This window comes from Neofelis nebulosa, chromosome 4 (genome assembly GCF_028018385.1).
Source record: "Neofelis nebulosa isolate mNeoNeb1 chromosome 4, mNeoNeb1.pri, whole genome shotgun sequence".
NCBI lineage: Eukaryota > Metazoa > Chordata > Mammalia > Carnivora > Felidae > Neofelis > Neofelis nebulosa.
This window is the reverse complement of record NC_080785.1, coordinates 159,758,042-159,776,588: the sequence shown is the minus strand read 5'-3', so window position 1 is coordinate 159,776,588 and position 18,547 is coordinate 159,758,042. Positions and strand designations below refer to the sequence as shown.

General features: G+C 47.0%; 1 protein-coding gene across 7 annotated transcripts in view; it reads right to left on the bottom strand.

Annotated features, from left to right (window-relative positions):
* The window catches only part of ADGRE3 (adhesion G protein-coupled receptor E3), a 49,826-nt gene that overhangs the window by 2,396 nt on the left and 28,883 nt on the right, over positions 1 to 18,547 (bottom strand). For 2 of the 7 annotated variants that reach the window (XM_058727716.1, XM_058727717.1), the window contains exons 8-16: positions 13,979 to 14,163; positions 11,874 to 12,041; positions 9,847 to 10,044; positions 9,321 to 9,556; positions 8,728 to 8,794; positions 8,223 to 8,314; positions 7,210 to 7,378; positions 5,845 to 5,940; positions 334 to 2,279 (exon numbers count right to left, since the gene is read on the bottom strand). In XM_058727716.1, coding sequence (XP_058583699.1) covers positions 2,232 to 2,279; positions 5,845 to 5,940; positions 7,210 to 7,378; positions 8,223 to 8,314; positions 8,728 to 8,794; positions 9,321 to 9,556; positions 9,847 to 10,044; positions 11,874 to 12,041; positions 13,979 to 14,163 — 1,259 coding nt within the window. In that variant the 3' untranslated portion in view covers positions 334 to 2,231. The other 5 variants (XM_058727713.1, XM_058727714.1, XM_058727718.1 and 2 more) reach the window with 4 other exon arrangements.

Below are 18,547 nucleotides of genomic sequence, written 5' to 3'. Positions count from 1 at the left end.
AATAAATAAAAAACATTGAAAAAAAAAATTTAAAAAAAAAAAAAAATAAAGAAGCAGATATATTAGTGTAGGGGATGGAGAGGAGTTGAGAAATGTACAAGTGGCCATTTGCCTAGAATCCACCATTTCTCTTCCTTTAGCACAAGGGCCAGCAAATTATAGCTTGGTGGCGGGGTGGGGGGGGGGCTGTCAAATCCTGAGTGCAGCCTGTTTTTGTATGGCCAGTAAGTTAGAAATGGTTTTTATATTTCTAATAAACACACACACACACACATCCTGAAAAGTCTAAAATATTTGCTATTTGGCCATTGGCAGAAAAAGTTTGCTAACCTCTTTTTAGTTTCTCTCTTTATTAAAGCTTATTTATTTATTTTGAGAAAGAGAGAGTGGGGAGGGGGTGCAGAGAGAAAGAGGGAGAGAGAGAGAATCCCAAGCAGATTCCACACCGTCAGCACAGAGACCGATGTGGGGCGCAAACTCCTCAACTGCGCAATCATGACCTGAGCTGAAACCAACAGTTGGATGCTTTAACCGACTGAACCACCAGTGGCCCCTTCAGTATATTTAAATACTGCTGGGGGAAGAACCAGGAGACAGGAGGTCGGAGAGGTGGGAGACTCAAGACAGAGAGAGGAGATATCAGTGGAGAAAAGTCCCCAGAGAGGCTGGAGGGGATAAGCAAAGCACAGAGGGAGGGGTTAACCTTGAACCAGAGGAGGGATCCCTTTGCTGTTGTGGAAGAATGGAAGAGGGGACGAAGGGCACCAGTGAGGGAAGGAAGCAAGGGTAGGCATGGATGTGGATGTATTTGTAAAGGACGTCAGGAAGTTGGGGTAGTTTCTGTCAGCTGGTGTTTGTTATCTCTGAAGGAGTCGACAAGGTCTCCTGCCTCATGTAAGGGGAAAGGTGATGGGGACAGAGGAAGGAAGTGAAAAGCTACAACTTTTCTTGGGGGGAAGCTGACTACGGACAGGAAGAACAAATTCCGGGTAGCATGGAGAGTCTGGTGTATATCAGAAAGCACGTATTTGTAATGACTCCAAACCGAGTGATTCTGGGATCTCACTGCCCTGATGGAGAAGTCGTTTGTTCACAAGGAAGGATGCTTTGGACTCCAAATAACATTACCCGACCCAAAGTGGCTTAGCAATAGGGTCGTATAGCAGCCCAAACCAGGACGTCACGGGAAGGCTGCCCTTGAATTTGTCTTTGTTTCTATCAAGGAGAAGAGGTATTTTCCAGTAGGTGTTTCTTATATCTCATTGCCCAGAACTGGTCCAGATGCACCCATCCTAAACCAGTCTCTAGCAGATGGGAACACAATCGCTACGGCTAGTTTAGGCTGGGGTTTCTTGACCTCAGCGCTACTGACATTTAGGGACTGATAACCCTTGGTTGTGTGGATGTGGGGGCTGTCTTGTTCATTATGGACGTTTAGCAGCATCCCTGCCCTTTGCCACATACACGCCAGTAGCATTCCCCTGCCTTTCCCCAGTCGTGACAACAAAAAATGGCCTCCAGACTTTGTCAACTGTCCTATGGGGGTGGGGAATCACCTCTGGTTGAGAATAACTGGGCTCAGACCAGTCTCGGCTGGCCCCCTGCGTCCAGGCACACTGCTGTCCCACACCTGCAAATAACCAAGGTTGTGTTGATAAGGAGCATATGATATGGTGAGGGCTGCTGAGTTAGCAATCTGTAGTGACTGCCATTGTTGGACTGGTCCTGGATCAAGGTGTTCCCAGGAATCAGAATGGAATCAGAATGAGAGAGTAAGGTGTCACGATTAGGGGAGAAAATCTTTCGACATGGTTGACCATGAGCTTTAGCCTGGATAAGAAAGGAGGTACAGCTGACAGTTTGGGAGAAGCTGAGGGTCTGAAGGACTGGATGAGTTTCAAGAGCAAGGTTAGGACGAATGCGTGTAAGAATTTGAGGAAAGGCCTTTAAAGGGGCCTGCCTTGTTTACAAAATGTCCAGGGACTATTTGCAATGGCCATGATTGGGGTCCCCAGCGACAAGCGCTGGCTGAGCCCACGACAGCGAAGAGAAACCCAATGCAACGCCCATTTACTGGGGGCCCGTTGTGCAGAACAAACACTTCAGGAAGTAAAGGCTGAACATTTCCTCTCCAAGGAGGTCAAAGGTAATGGTCCCCCTGGTCTCCAGCTCTGTTCTTCACGATGCCAACCAAATCCGTGGCTGTGACTTTCCATGTGGGGTCGAATGTTCTAGTTCGAATATTTTCTCTTCAGTTGCTCTGGGAAAACACCCCCTCCCTCCCCCGACAAGCAAAAGACGTTTAGATTAAAGGTAGAAGTAAGTAAGGATGAAACAGAACAAAGCAACCCGCACCCCCACCCCCACCAAAGAAAGTGCAGAAGTGGGTTAAAGGCAGTGTTACTTAAGTGGTAGGTCCTTTGCCTCCTCAATATACCATTTGTCGAATGGCCAAACACCAAAACAGTATTTGATGGTAAGCTGGCAACTTATTCAATGGACAGAGAACAGAGATGGGGAGCTTGTGTTCTTTTTTAAAAATTTATTTTTAAAATTAATCTTTTTTAAAAAAAATTTTGGGGGGGGGGAGAGGCAGAGAGAGAGAGAGAGGTGGGGGGGGGAACCTCAAGCAGACTCCATGCTCAGGACAGAGTCTGAAATGGGGCTCAATCCCATGACGTCATGACCTGAGCCGAAACCAAGATTCGGGCGCTCAACTGACTGGGCCACCCAGGCACCCCAGGGAGCTCATGTTCTAAAGGCACCTTCTCCCTGGTTAGGTCCCATGGTCAGGGTTTTATGGGGCTAGGCTAATTAAGGGGCTGATAAGCAAAGCTGACGTGGGGGTTTTTCAGGCAAGGGGGTGGGGGCTTCTAGGAATCAAAATGCCACCTCTTTTCTTCCCCCATGTGGACACAGTTGGATCTGTCATGGTGCCGGTAGGTGTGTGTGTGTGTTTTTTAAAATTCTTTTAACATTTATTCATTTTTGAGAGAGACAGAGCATGAGCAGGGAAGTACAGAGAGAGAGGGAGACACAGAATCGGAAGCAGGCTCCAGGCTCTGGGCTGTCAACACAGAGCCCAACGGGGGACTCGAACCCACGAACTGTGAGATCACGACCTGAGCTGAAGTCGGATGCCCAACCAACTGAGCCACCCAGACGCCCCTAGGTGTGCTTTTTTTTAAAAATCACAGTTGGATGGAAATGATATTGAGGTCATCTGGATGGTTAGCCTGGTGTCTGAACTGGATCAAACTGGTCAAAAACTGGGTTATTGTGGCTTTTTCAGAGCTTGTTAGCAAGTCCTTGGCGACAAGAGCTCCATCCAGCAGGAAAGAATGACATGATCGCCTAGCATTTTGGAATCTTAGGACAGGTGTGGCCTTCTTCAGCTTAAATGGGAGGACTTCTTGGGGCGCCTGGGTGGCTCAGTCGGTTGAGCATCTGACTTTGGCTCAGGTCATGATCTCACAGTCCATGAGTTCAATCCCCGCGTCGGGCTCTGTGCTGACAGCTTGGAGCCTGGAGCCTGCTTCGGATTCTGTGTCTCCCTCTCTCTCTGCCCCTCCCCTGCTTATGCTCTCTCTCTCTCTCTCTTCCTCTCAAAAATAAACAAACATTAAAAAAAAATTTAAGAAGTGGGAGAATTTAAAAATCCCAAAGGAAGAATTCTTTTTTTTTTTTTAGTTAAAAAAAATGTTTATTTACTTATTTTGAGGGGGTGGGGAGAGGCTGAGAGAGAGAGAGAGACAGAGACAGAGAATCTCAGGCAGGCTCTGCCCTGTCAGCACAGAGCCCAATAGGGGGCTCGATCTCATGAATCTGGGATCACGACCTGAGCTGAAATCAAGAGTCAGATGCTTTGACCTGAGCTGAAGTCGGACACTCAACCGACTGACCACCCAGGCGCCCGACGTCTTGTTCCTTTTGTATGTCTCTTGCCCACTGCAGCACCTTGACACGTTGCAGAACTCAACAAATATCACGTTTACCACCTACAAGTTACAGCCTGGTTTAAAAGCTGCGCGAGAAAAGCGATACCTCCTGTAGCAGCCCGTGAGGACAGGGGTTCCTGGCCTCGTTCTATGAGTCATTGTATGCAGGAAGTCCAAAGCTATCATTTCCCTCCTGTTATTTACGGTTCATTCACAGAACTCTCTGTTTAGTCAGACAAGACTTTTTCCACAAACAATATTGCCTGGTTGCAGAACTGACCTTCCAATGTTAGCAAGTTTCTAGAGAGCACAGCTTGGAATTTAACCCAAGGGCAAATTTGTCCATGGAGAAAGAGGAAGGATTTAAAAAAAGTTTTTTAGAGAGAGAGTGCATGAGCAGGGGAAAGGGGCAGAGAGAGAGAGAGAGAGAGAGAGAACCTTAAGCAGGCTCCACACTTAGCACAGGGCTCAAACCCACAACCCAGGGATCATGACCAGAGCCGAAATCAAGAGTCAGACACTCAACTGACTGAGCCACTCAGGTGCCCTGGATTTTTGTTTCTTAGCTTTTTAATCATACTCTGTGCCTAGAAAAGTAAAAGCTTCAGAGATTCTTTTAATTAAAGTGAATGTATTTCCTACAGGGAGCATATATATATATATATATATATATATATATATATATATATATTCCCCTTTCAAAGATACACTCATCTTACTCAATTTCCACAATGTTACAGAACAATAATAAAAAAAAATTCCTTATTTATTGTGGGAAACCAGTTACTGGAGTGCTGGAAGCTTTGAAAATCATTCTGGATTATCAAGGAAGTCTTGTAATGGTCACAGCCAGCAGTCAGTCCCTTTGACAATTTTACTCTCATTGGGAATGATTTAAACCTGATACTCACAGTTTTGTTTTGTTTTCTGATCACTTGACTTGCCCTAGGATTTTTTTTTTTTTTTTTGGTCTTGTTTTCCTTTTAGCCCTTTTGGAGAGATTTTGAATGAATTTGCCTCCAGTTAGGGATAGATGCTTCTTTACTGACTCAATATTTCCGGTGCTGAGAGTATCACATATTAGCTCAAAGAATGTGGAAAACTATGTGTCTCAATTCTGTTTATTCTAAAAACAACACACTCGAAGGCTCCTTGGCTAGCAGATGTGGTGGGTGTATGGGAGCATACAAATGAGACTGGGAAAAATTTTTTGGATTACGAGTTTTGGAGCCCTTCTTGCCTATCTAGGGGCGTGCCTTCTTGGAGAAGTATGTTCTCTCATTTCTCCAAAGAGGCAAATAAGGGACAGCTACAGAGAGGTCCAAGGTAGTGCTGGAAACTCATTCCTTGGTGCATCGAGTCTGAGTTAAGTCAATGAAGGATCAGTTGAATACCAGCTATCAAGTTCCACGGAGGTCCTCTTTCTAACAAGACCATTTCCTCTCCCTGGAAGGTCCCATTATTCCATATGCTCCTCTCCTATAATTATGTAGAGCAGCTGGGGTGGGGTGCCTCTCCTGGAGCCCTTTCTGCCAACACCACTGGGCTTACGTCCGCCTCTCCAAGGGATAGCGGGATTTCAGAGGATGATGACCACTGCTCTATGTCTGTGATTCTAAGCCTCCCCCCAAGGATTCTACGTTAGATGACAGTTATGCTGGTGACACGTTTGACCCTTACTCATTTGTATGACCAGAATATATACACAAGCCAGCTTAAGCACTGTCAGTGATCAGGGAAGGGTCAACTGAGGAACGATACGGTAAGAATGAGAAATGCAAACCAGGTCATCAGGAAAAGAGATCTCCGTCATACCCCCCAGGGAAGGGACCTCATACTAAGACACGGAGAGGGGGCTTTGGGTGTCAAGGGAGGAAACATTAGAATAAATCACAAGTCCTCTTACCTCACTGGGTCTTGAGTTTGCGCCAAACCTGGTGGAAAGTGTGTAAGTCTCAGACTCAGGTTTAGATTTCATGATCTCTCTGAACCATTTTCGGACCTGGAATATCAAAGACAAGACTGGAATGGTTTCTGTTAACATTGGTGGGTGAAGAGAGAAACCAGTGAGTCAGGAATAGAACAAGTTTTAAAAAACTTCAACAACACGTGACATATGTGGACAATGAAATATTATTCATTGAGCCTTAAAAAGGAATGGTATTCTGGTACAGGCTGCAACATGGATGGACCTTGAAGGCATTACGCTCAGTGAAATAAGCCTGGAACAAAGGACAAATATCATCTGGTTCCACATACCTGAGATCCTTATAATAGTCTAAGTAATTGAGCCGCAAAGTAGAATAGGGGTTACCAGGGACTTAGTGGTGGAGAATGGGTAAAAGAATGGATATGTGGACAATGTGGCAAAACAAATATAGCACAAAGATAATTGAAGTGATTGGTATATATGTGTCCATTGCATAATTGTTTTAACCTTTTTGTGTGTTTGAAAATGTTCATAATAACATGTTGGAAAGATTAACTTATTATTTAATGCCGTCATAGAACTATTAAAACGTATTAGTATGGAAACTATCCCATCACATGGAAATGTGATTAAGAATTCATGTGTTTAAGTGGTGTGGTGGATTGCATTAGAGATTTCAATTATTCACTCCTCTGTCACAGTATTACACCCTGTCTTAGCCTCCTGGTGGCTAGAGGGTTCTTTCCCCTTGACTTTGGGCTTGGACATATGACTTTCTTTGGCCAAGGCAATATCAGTGGAAGTGATTCAAGCAGGACCACAAGGCTTGAAATGGCCCCTGTCCAACAGGACTTGTCTTCTTGTGATTTTGCCATTGTCATCAGAAGAACAGATCCTAGGGAGCTTCTCGGTTTCTGCTAAGCCTCAGGAGGAGTCTCAAGGAGAAGACCTGAACGTAATCTACATTCTAGAACCAAGCCAAGCTGAGCCCAGACAAGATTGGCTGAACCTCAATCAGACTTGAGAATGAGAAAAGCAAACGTTTGTGTTTCGGCTCTGGAGATTTTTGAGGTCGTTTGTTACACAGCAATAGCTGACTATTACAAATGGGAAAACTGAAGAAAAACATATTTCCTTGATGTAGCAACTATTTACTTTCTGAAAGCTGTTAATAAATTCATGTATCTTATAATCAAGAATATCTTGAAGTAGAGAGAACATAGTGTTTACACATGGCTCACAGCTTATATGAAAATTCAGAGAACATAGATTGAAACGATTCAAGGGTTCATTACACTATGTCCTAACTTTATGACAATAAAAAAAGGGGTTGGTGTTTACCTGCTGGCTGAGGAGGCAGTACACCAGGAAGATGAACGCTCCCTGCAGGCTGTTGATGATGGTGAAGAGGTAAGCCATGATGCGGGCAGCTGGCCCCACCTGCAGGATGCCCAGACACCACGTGCAGCCCAGGATGAGGAGCTGAGCCGTCGCTTTGAATGTCAGCATCCTGGGTAGGAGGAGAGAGGAGGCTCGTGATGCACCGGGAGCAACAGCCCCCTCCCCACCCCACCTGTTTTCAAGTCCACTCCACGGATGCTTCCTACTGAGTAGCGATCAACTTGGATCTTTATCGTCAATGATTCCATAAAAAGAAATGGTGTTTGGGTCAGGGATGGCAGTTTGACTAGGACTAGGGATGGTAGTGACACTCCAGAATGTGAGTTTCAAAAAGGTCACGATGTTTCAGGAAGACCCCTAATTTTGTTCAGCTGACATCGTCGAGAACATTCTGTGCCCCTGGCCCTAGGCTGGGGCTTGGGCATTCAGAACAACCAAGACAAGACTTCTGTTTCCACAGCCCTTAGAGTCTGGTGGCAAGACAAAAACAAATGATCACTTGTAACATTTGCAAAGTGAGGTACTTCTGCCCAGATCCCATCCAGGGCTGTTCCTGTCCCCACCTTCTCCATGACCTGACCCAGAATGTGTTTTGCCCAGAATAGAGGCCACTGATTCTGTGCAAAGTTGAGGAAAGGAAAGGGCATCCCCAAACTCCTAAGTGATGTGACATGTGGTTGATGAACCTGCGTTCACGTGGGGCAAGAGAAGGGGAAGGCAGGGGGCCTAAAACACATGAAGGCATGACCATGAAAGGGTGCGTTGGGTTCTGGGAACTGTTATGTGATGTTTTGAGTGTGTTGTAAGGATAGAAATGTTCTCAGGACCTACTAGGTAAGGCATGGAAGCAATCCCTGTGTATCAGGGCAAAGTCCATTCTCTCTGGACATCAGATCCTTGGAGCTCTGAGGATAATGCTCTGGATGGGGGACATTCCTCTGACTCCTCCTCACCTGGTGTTCTGGAGGGTGGACACATCTCTGTTGAGGGAGGAGAGCTTGTTTTTCACAATCCAGAAGGTCATCAGAAAGAAGGCCAGATTAATCTGCAGAAAGCCCACAGGTGTATTAAATTCACTCCACATCTGGTAAGCATCCTCCTAGCTCATCCAACACCTAACCCGGCAGGTAAGAAGCTTTTGCCTTTTGTAGAAGTCCTAGAAGACTAGACCAACCACCCTGTAACTCAGGCATGTGTTTGTCCTGTAACTTTGGCGAGCACTTCGATGCAGTTCGCATGGAAACTCCCAATTTTAGCACTGAAAGTCCCAGGTCTCAGGAAACATGTTAGTCCTGTTGTTGCAACGGAAATTCCTGCATCCTGGGGGGGGGGGTCTCTCATCAGTCCTGGGCCAACTGGAACGATTGCTCCCGCTGCCTGTAACCCTCCTGGTACACCTGGTCTTTGAATGACCATCACTTTGGCAGGCAGGATGCTCTGATGTCACGTGTTACTCACGGAGAAGATGGTGCAGACGGGGCCCAGGAAGGTCCATACAAATCCTTTGTCTGTGTGGAGCCAGCATCTAAGAGAGAGATGAGAAGTGAGTCAAGAGAACATTGGCCTTTGTGGATAGAGAATCACTAGAATGTGTAATATATAATGATTAAATACTTCATAATGAACATTTAAAATAATTAAATCTTTTTTTTTTAATTTTTTTTTATTTTTATTTTTGGGACAGAGAGAGACAGAGCATGAACGGGGGAGGGGCAGAGAGAGAGGGAGACACAGAATCGGAAACAGGCTCCAGGCTCCGAGCCGTCGGCCCAGAGCCTGACGCGGGGCTCGAACTCACGGACTGCGAGATCGTGACCTGGCTGAAGTCGGACGCTTAACCGACTGCGCCACCCAGGTGCCCCTTAAAATAATTAAATCTTAAGGACTTAAAAACAGTTCAAGGAACACAAAATTCCACCAGAGAGATGTCTTCGGAGTGGGCACTGACCTTTCCTCTGCCTATCACGTTCGGGGGAAATTAAATCGCTATTGGTTCTATGATGGCCACAGTTGTGCTGGAGAAGGTAGGGGCAGTGGGAATTTGCACTCACCTGGTGGGTGTTCCATAAAGGGAAGGTCTGGATGCAGCAGAAATGGCCACGATTAGAGCCGGGACTCCATAGCCCACAGGGAACATGAGCCACTTCATGAACCTACTCACACTGGTGTAGTTGACCACCGTCAGGTTGCGTGCCGTGAGGAAGAGGTGTAGACCGTCCAAGAGCATCCAGGTGAAGGAGGCCAGGTAGAGATAGTGTAAGGCCCCCGCGATGATGGCGCACAGCAGCTGGGGGAGGAGGAAGGAGTCACCAGGAGGGACTGTCAGGGAGGAGGGTGGCCCCAGGACCCCTCCCATACCTTGCCAGTGGGGAGAACTCGTATATATATATATATATAGGGTCGAGTTGTTGAGAGAGGATTGTCTTCTGCTTCATCAGTCAACGTGAAATAGGCTATTTACCCCTCCAGCCTCCCTGTCACCCAAGGCCATTTTATTAAGGTATCAGTGCAGCAGGGCTCCACGAACTGAGCATCCCGTGGCTCAGGGCAGGGGGTCCTCTGTGACAGTGTCAGTACCTTGATCTTGGTCTGGTCGATGGCCGTGAGGAAGAGCAGGTGGGCCAGGAAGAGGCAGATCGAGAGCTGCAGGTGGAGCGAGGTGCTGGTGTTCTGGATGGCTTTGCACAGGAGGAAGGTGAGGGCTGCCAGGAGGAGGCACAGCAGAGAGAGGCCCAGCCCCACGTAGGTGATGACAACCAGCACGGGATCCTCCTCCTGGGACCCACCAAGGAGGACATCACAGTCAGTCTCCAGGATTAATTTCCCCCCCTTTGGAATGCGGCATCCCAAACATAGGCATGAAGCCAGTTGATAAGAGTTTAAGAAGCGTCTGTCAGATTAAGTCGTCTTCTTCCCGGCTTTACTGAGGTATATGTAACATACAAAATATTGCACACGTTGAATGCACACATTTTGATGAGTTTGGGCATAGGCACAGACCTATGATGCCATCACCACAGTCAAGGTAATAAACTATCCATCACCTCCACGATCCTGTGTCCCCCTTGCTTTTTTCTTTCTGTGGTAAGAAACAACACGAGATCGACGCTCTTGACAAGTTTTTAAGTGCACAATACTGTGTTAACCATAGGCTCTATGTTGTACAGCAGATTCACGTGGAAATGAAAGAATGTGCTAGGCTAAGTCTTGCACTCCAGAGATAAAGGAAGCCCTGTGTCGCAGAGGCCCCTCACGCTCTCTGCTACCTGTCCTTTGGCCGTTTTCTGTGAAATCCAGTGACCCTGCCGGAGACTATTTCTCCTGCCACAGGAGCATGCCTGGACATGCCAGAGGGGTCACAAGTACCAGGATGTTAATACCCCTAGAAGCTTCCCTCAAACAATACAAGTTATGGCATTGGTGGATAAATATCCCAGCTCCCTCACCTTTATGTGGGAAGGCTCTGAAATGCATGTTCTAGGATATCTCCCAGGAGTACCCAATGGGATTGAGTCCCAGTTGTCTACGTTGGTAACTTTCTCTCTCCCCCTCCCTCTCCCCACCTCTCTCTTTTAGAGGGAAGGGAAGGGACACAGGGAGAGGGAGAGAGAGAGAATCCTAAGTAGGCTGCCTTCCTGATGGGGAGTGCGATGTGGGACTCGATCTCACGACTCTGAGATCATGACCTGAGCAGAAATCAAACTGACTGAGCCACCCAGGTGCCCCAGTAACTTCCTCTTTGACATACCGCTTACTGGCTGCCTTCTCTTCTCTGTCTCACCTCCCTACTGTCCTACTGATGTGTCTTGGGGTCGCCTCCCAGAGAAACTACTTGCCCTCAAATTTTTTGTCTCAGGATCTGCTTACAGGAGATCCCAAACTAAGGCATCTGTCTAATTCAGCTCTTGGGGCTCATCTCCTTAAAGACAGGAGCCACAAGTCTGATGAGCCACGCAGACTCAAGCGAGACTCACCGGTGGGAAATGACAGTTGCCGTCTCTTATAATCACATGGGGATTTTCACTTATTTCAATGTCACTTTATAGAATTTCTTAATCCTTTGTGTTTTTTTTAACCTTAAAACTTGTGAAATATAATGCACATATAGAAAAGAGCACACACACACGTATCACATGATCCATAATTACTAAATGGTTGGTAAGATCATTAGTCTGTAGACATTATCCCAGAAGCTCTTTCCAATTGCAAACCACCTTCTCCCCCAGAGGTAACCGTGATCCTTTTAGGATAAGCAATTCCTGATTATCTTCATAGTTTTACCACCTAAGTATGCAACCCCTGAGAACATGGTTTAGTTGTGTCTGTTTTTAGATTTTTTAAAGTTTATTTATTTTGAGAGAGAGAGAGAGTGCAGGCAGGGGAGGAGCAGAGAGAGAGGGAGAGAGACTCCCAAGCACTGCCAGCACAGAGCCCGATGTGGGGCTCGAACCCACCAACCTTGAGATCGTGACCTGAGCCGAAGTCGGACGCTCAACCGACTGAGCCACCCAGGCACCCCTCCCATTTTTTTTAAAGAGTATTTATCATCCCCCCAGAGGGGCTGACACAGGGCTGGCTGGAGGAATTAAATGTACACGTTGTACCTGGTTGGTTAGGGCCACGAGGACAGCAAAACTGGACAGGTGGGTGGAGTTGCATATGGTGTGACTTTTGTTCGCTTGTATCAGGAAACAGCCGTCGCTGGACCACTGGCCGCCCTCGTTCATGCTTTTCCAGTAGACGCAGATGGCCTTTTCACTGCTGGGCTTCATCTGAAAGTAGAAGGGCTCGTCACGTTCTTCCTTGGGACGGACAACTCTCAGCGTGTGGGTCTACACTGGGGTGGCAAGTGAACAGACACGTGGCCGCTTAGAAGTGACTCAGGAGATTTTTATTCTAACTGAAGAGGATGCCTGCCGGGACGCCTGTTCCCACAGTCGCAGTGCTGTTGGAGTTCCATGTAACACGAAACAAAATCAAGGCTCTCTGGGGGGCCAGAATTTTACAGGACGTCATTGGTTTCAGGACTTTATCTGCCACCAGGAAGTCAAGCAAACAAACAAACAAACAAACAAAAGTAAATGAAAGAGGGGCGCCTGGATGGCTCCGTTGGTTAAGCGTTTGACTCTTGATCCCGTCTCCGGTCTTGATCTCATGGTTGGTGAGTTTGAGCCCACGTCGGGCTCTGTGTTGACATCAGAGCCGGCTTGGGATTCTCTCTGTCCCTCTCTCTCTCTCTCTCTCTCTCTCTCTCAAAATTAATACATAAACTTTAAAATAAAATAAAATCAAGTATCTATGGCTCATAGAGTTTTCTCCTAAACACTCCCGAAGGCAAATTTCCATGATGCCTTCATACCAGTTCTGTCCCTGACCCCTTATAAAACAACTGCTCATGCAATGAGACGGGGAAGTTTAGGAAAGAAATGTCGCCAGGAGAGAGAGAACAGAATCAGCCTTCCACCTCTTCTTTTTCTCCCAGGGGTTTCCAGAGCATCACTTCATGGGGCCAAGGAGACGAGGAAAATGTTCTCCTGTTGGGAGGCTGTATCTCCTTTGATAATTCGCTAGACCATCTCTAGATGCCATATATCAAAAATTCCATACTTAGATTTTAGGCCTCGGGTAGGCGAAACCGACATGTCCCCACTTTCTCCCCCTCAATTCTTATTTTCTTTAAAATTAAAAAATAAGTTTATATATCTTTGCCAGCTTTCTTGAGATATAATTGACATATAAATTACGTAAGTGTAAGGTATTCAACATAATTATTTGATCTATGCATACGCTGCACAACAAAGTTAATTAACATCCATCATGACCTGAGCCGAAGTCGGACGCTTAACTGACTGTGCCACCCAGGTGCCCCATAAGAGACTCTTAAATACAAAGAATCAACTGAGGGTGGCTGGAGGGGTTGTGGGTGGGGGGTGGGCTAAATGGGTAAGGGGCATTAGGGAAGACACTTGTTGGGATGAGCACTGGGTGTTATACATGGGGGGTGAATCACTAGACTCTACTAAAATCATTACAGCACTCTATGCTAACTAACTTGCATGTAAATTCAAAAATAAAATAAAATTCCAAGTCCTATGCTTAACCAACCGAGCCACCCAGGCACCCCCAAATTATTATTATTATTTTTTCAGATTAAAAAAACAGTAGGGGTGCCTGGGTGGCTCAGCCGGTTAAGTGTCTGACTTCGGCTCAGGTCATGATCTCACGGTTCGTGGGTTCGAGCCCCGCATCGGGCTCTGTGCTGAACGCTTGCTCAGAGCCTGGAGCCTGTTTCGGATTCTGTGTCTCCTTCTCTCTCTGCCCCTCCTCCATTCTCACTCTGTCTCTCAAAAATAAATAAATGTAAAAAAAAAAGTAATCTCTACCCTGAACGTGGGGTTCAGACCCACAACCCCGAGATCAAGAGGCGTAGGTTACACCGACTGAGCCAGCCAGCAGCCCCCGAAAAATTATTAATGAGCTGCTTTGCATGGTGGTTTTCTTAGGACTGGTTCAAACTCTTGGAATACTGAGTCTAAATCCAGAAATACTACATCTTCTGAATCTCAATTCAGACCCACCACGTTTCACGAGGCTCCTGGCTACGGTATTCGACGGCACAGTCCAGAAGCCCAGACCGGGGAGGGAGTGCACATTGTTTGGTCCACCTCCAAGACCCCCTAAGCACGCTCAAAGAGCAGCTCTGACCCACCTTCACGTGCTGAAAAGTCAGAATCACAGACTTGGGGAGAGATGTATTCCTTTCGGGTCCAATAGCGGCACTCACTACCTGAGAGTTCAGGTAAACTCGGTCTTTGCCATTTGCCTCTTCAAAGAACGTTGCGTTTATGATGTTTCCAAGAGAAGAGTATGAAATAAAGGCAATTGCGGTGGGACCTGAGGAATCGGAGAAATGAGAGTCTGAAAAAAAATGCCACCATTCCTTCCCCACGCCTATGATACATGCGCACACACACACACACGTGCATATACACAGGTATACGTGTGCACACATAGTCACATACCTGAGCGCGAGTGCAATAGAGATTCTCACTGTCTCTCCCTTTTCCACCTCTGACACAGACTTCATGTTTTTGGCCCTGAACTCTTTTTCTGGACTGAATAGGGGAAAACTTGGGGGAAGAACTGGATGGACCGAGAGAGGTTAAGCTGATTTGTGTAAGAGAGGACACTGCTGGCCTTAGGAGAAAATGATATCAAAGTTGGGGGGAGGGCCAAGAAGAGGCTGATGGGATTTTGAGGGAAGAGGAGAGGAGAAAGGTGGGTCAGCCTCGAAGAGGAGGAAACTCAGAAAGTTGGGTGGGTCTTATGTGGTGTCATTCCACTTCTTCTGCTGCCTTCTGGAGACTTCCAGAAAGACTGGCTTATTTCTCAAGACTTGGAGCATTTGCTTTGCATTCCTTTTGGATGAAGAATAATGTTGAGACTGGACTTAAGGAAACCCGTTAATAGTTGGGTTACACGTATGTCTATCTCTTTGTATGTATGAATGTAATCATCTCCTTCCGTATATTATATACGTAAACCAGATCTAGAAATAGTGTATATAGAAATCATAATATGGGGAGCCTGGGAGGCTCAGTCGGTTGAGTGTCCGACATCGGCTCAGGTCATGATCTTGTGGTTCGTGGGCTCGAGCCCCACGTCGGGCTCTGTGCTGACAGCTCAGAGCCTGGAACCTCCTTCAGATTCTGTGTCTCCCTCTCTCTCTGCTCCTCCCCTGCTTGTCTCTGTCTTTGTCTCTCTCTCAAAAATAAATAAATATTGAAAAGAAAAGAGATCATAATATACCTATACCTCTACCTATTCACATATTCAGTTTTCTTTGATGGAATGCCTACTATGTTCCAGACACTATTCTGGAGATACAGTGGGGGACAGGATAAACCACTTCTTAGGGATCTTACTTTCTGGTCCAGGAGAGAAGCAAACAAACATAAACAAACCAATAAAAGCCTATGTCACAGGATGATCAGTCCTACGGAGAAAATTAAGTGAGGTGAGGGGACAGGCAGATCTGGCGGATGCTATTTCAGACAGTTTTCAGACAGCAGAGTGATGGCAGGGAGGGCCAGGTGGGCATCGACAGAAGAGAACGTGCCCAGCTGGTTCAGGGAACAGGGAGGAGGTCAGTGTGGCTGAAGAGGGGTGTGTAGGGTGGAGAGTGTGTAGGGGGGAGGGGAGAGGGCAGGGGTGATGGGGGCAGATCCTGCAGGGCCTTATAAGCCTTGAGGAGGGCTTTTGCTTTTATTTTAAGACAGTGGTTGGGGCGGCTGGGTGGAGAAGGAAGTGGCTGACTCTTGATTTCAGCTGAGGTCATGATCTCAGGGTTCATGGGTTCGAGCCCTGTGTGGGGCTCTGCACTGGCAGTGTGGAGCCTGCTTGGGATTCTCTCTATCTCTGCCCTTCCCCCCTCCCCCCCACCTCTCTCTCCTCTCTAAAAGAAAAAAAAGATCTTTTATTTTAAGCTAGTGGAAAGGCACTAAAGGATGTTAAGCAAAAGAATGCCATAATTTAACATACTTTAATAGGCTAAAAGTAAAAATGCACATGATATATTTATATCATGTATTTATAACTATGATACAGTGGAAGGACATGCATATGGCATATATCAATAGGATGGGCCAAATTGTGTCCCCCCTACCCCCCAAATTCATTAAGTTCAAGTCCTTCAGAATGTGACTGTTTGAAGACAGGGCCTTTATAAAGATGGGGCCAGAGGAGGGAGGACCTGACTTTGGTGCCGTGATGGAAATAGGCAATCCTGGGAGGCATCATGGAGGGGGTGAGAGCTGAGCTGCATTGAAGAGTAAAGAAGAAGAACTCTGGACACGCAAAGAGAGACCGGAGACGTGCACTCACAGGGAAAAGACCGTGTGAAGACAGAGAAGGTGGCCATCTGCCAAGGAGAGAGGCCTCAGAAGAAACCCACCCTGCCTGCGCCTTGATCTCAGACTTGTAGCCTCCAGAACTGTGAGAAAATAAGTTTCTCTTGTTTATATAAAAGGAGAAAACAAATGCATTTGTAGTTAGCTTGAATATAATGGATTACGGGCTATAGTATGGGTTATACAGAGTTACAGGATGCTATGACCATATTCCCATGTCCATAAGTTTTCTTTTTTCTTTGTAGCCACAGAGAAGTCCATGCCGCAGAGGCCATCTATGTGGATGAGTGAGGATTGTAGGGACCGGAAACAGGTTAACAGGTTTCTGGATAAAAGTCCCTTACTAGGGGCGCCTGGGTGGCGCAGTTGGTTAAGCGTCCGACTTCAGCCAGGTCACGATCTCGCGGTCCGTGAGTTCGAGCCCCGCGTCAGGCTCTGGGCTGATGGCTCAGAGCCTGGAGCCTGTTTCCCATTCTGTGTCTCCCTCTCTCTCTGCCCCTCCCCCGTTCATGCTGTCTCTCTCTGTCCCAAAAATAAATTAAAAAAAAAAAAAAAAAAAAAAGTCCCTTACTAGCTCTGCAGTAAAATAAATTCCTGTTCGAATAAATTCTTCACACGCTTCTCTACTCAGGCTTCTCTGGTCTTGCCTGAGGGAACAGAAGCGATTCATTTCTGTTTCTCTGAGTTCATGACAGTTTTGCATTTGTCAGAGTGAAACAGCGGTAGGTGGACGGAAAAGACGGGCAGGTGATCTGTCCACCTGCTCTTATGCTTAGAAACAGCTTAGTTTTGAGCAGAGGTATTCTGGTTACGAGCAAAATCACAAGCAGAAAAGAGAAGGGTGGCTGTACTTTTCCAAGGTCAGCCTCTGTGGCCTGGGTTTGTTCTCTGAGATGTTTTACAGGGGACGTGGTGTCATGTGACTGTCTGTCTCGAATTACCTGGGACAGTCCCAGCTCACCTCCGGTGGGTGTCTTCGGGGCGAGTTGGTAACACCTCCCTTCGATCTTAAAGTTGTTGCTCTTTGAAGGTCATTTATAAGGTCGCTCTAGATGAGCATTTCTCAGTTGGCGGGGGCGGGGGGGGGGAGTGGCAATTCTGCCCCCTCTTGGGACATTGGGCAATGTCTGGAGGCATTTTTGGTTGTCGCACTGGGTGACGGCTACTGACGTCTAGTGAATCAAGGTGGGGGAGAGGCTGCTGCTCAACATCCCTACTGGACGCAGGATGGCTGCCATGACAAAGAATAGACACAGCCTGAGGGACAGACAAATGTCCCTCTCTGAGCTTGTCACACATCTGTCAATGGGTTCTTTTCTCTCATTGGGAATGTTGAGGCATCGCCCTAAATGTGGATTTAATTCAGCGAACATTTGTCCCTGTTCTCCAGGTGATGTGCCCCTCGTGGTGACTATAGAAAGAAATCATTCATGATTTTGGTCCTTATGGGGATTCCAGCACAGTGGGGGAGACAAAGACGTGTCAATCAAGACACAGCACAACACGTTAGATGCCAGGATGGGGTAGGCTCGAGATGCTGGGGGAACGTAGAGGAGGGAGGGTCAGGTTTTGGTGCCGTGATGGAAGTGCGCAGTCCTGGGAGGCCTCATGGAGGAGGTGCGGGGTAGGCTGTGTTGAAGAGTAACAGTTCACCCAGTGGAGTGGTGGTTGGCATTCCTGGCAGAGGAACAGATAATGCAAATGTCCAGAGATGAGACTATGGGGCATCACTGGGGGAGGGTGAATAGTCCCGTACTGGGCACCTCTAGGCCAGGGGCTCCACATTACGATGTCTGTAATTTACTTAAACAATTCAGCATAGGCAGCTGTTGTGGGCTGAGCTGTGTCGTCTCTGAATTCCTATGTGAAATCCTGACCCCCCACGACCCCAGGATGCGATTAAAGAGCAAGCGGGGCCACAGATGTGTTTTTGTCTGGCTTGCACGGGGCAGTCGTGCACACTCTCCACAAATCGTGAGTTTCCGAAGAACCTGGGGACAATGCCGGTGTGAATCACGTGGCTGGAGGTTGGCTTCTATCCTCCGCCTGGCCCGTTCTCGAACAGGGCAGATTCACGCGCTTATCTTTTTGGGGGAGGAGAGGAAGTAACAGGAACTAATTGCCTCACTTCCTCAGTTCAGCATGTGGTTAGTTGTCCACGTTTCGTTGTCTTTCCTTTGGGACTTTTGCTGACATTACAGACCAGCTGTACCCACATTTACAGGATGGGATTTTAAGACCTCATTTATCACGTCACACCAGTTATAACGCCATGGCAGCTATCGTAAGACCAAATTTGAAAACCGAAGGTATTCGTGGCACCTGGGTGGCTCAGTTGGTTAAGCATCTCACTTGGGCTCAGGTCACGA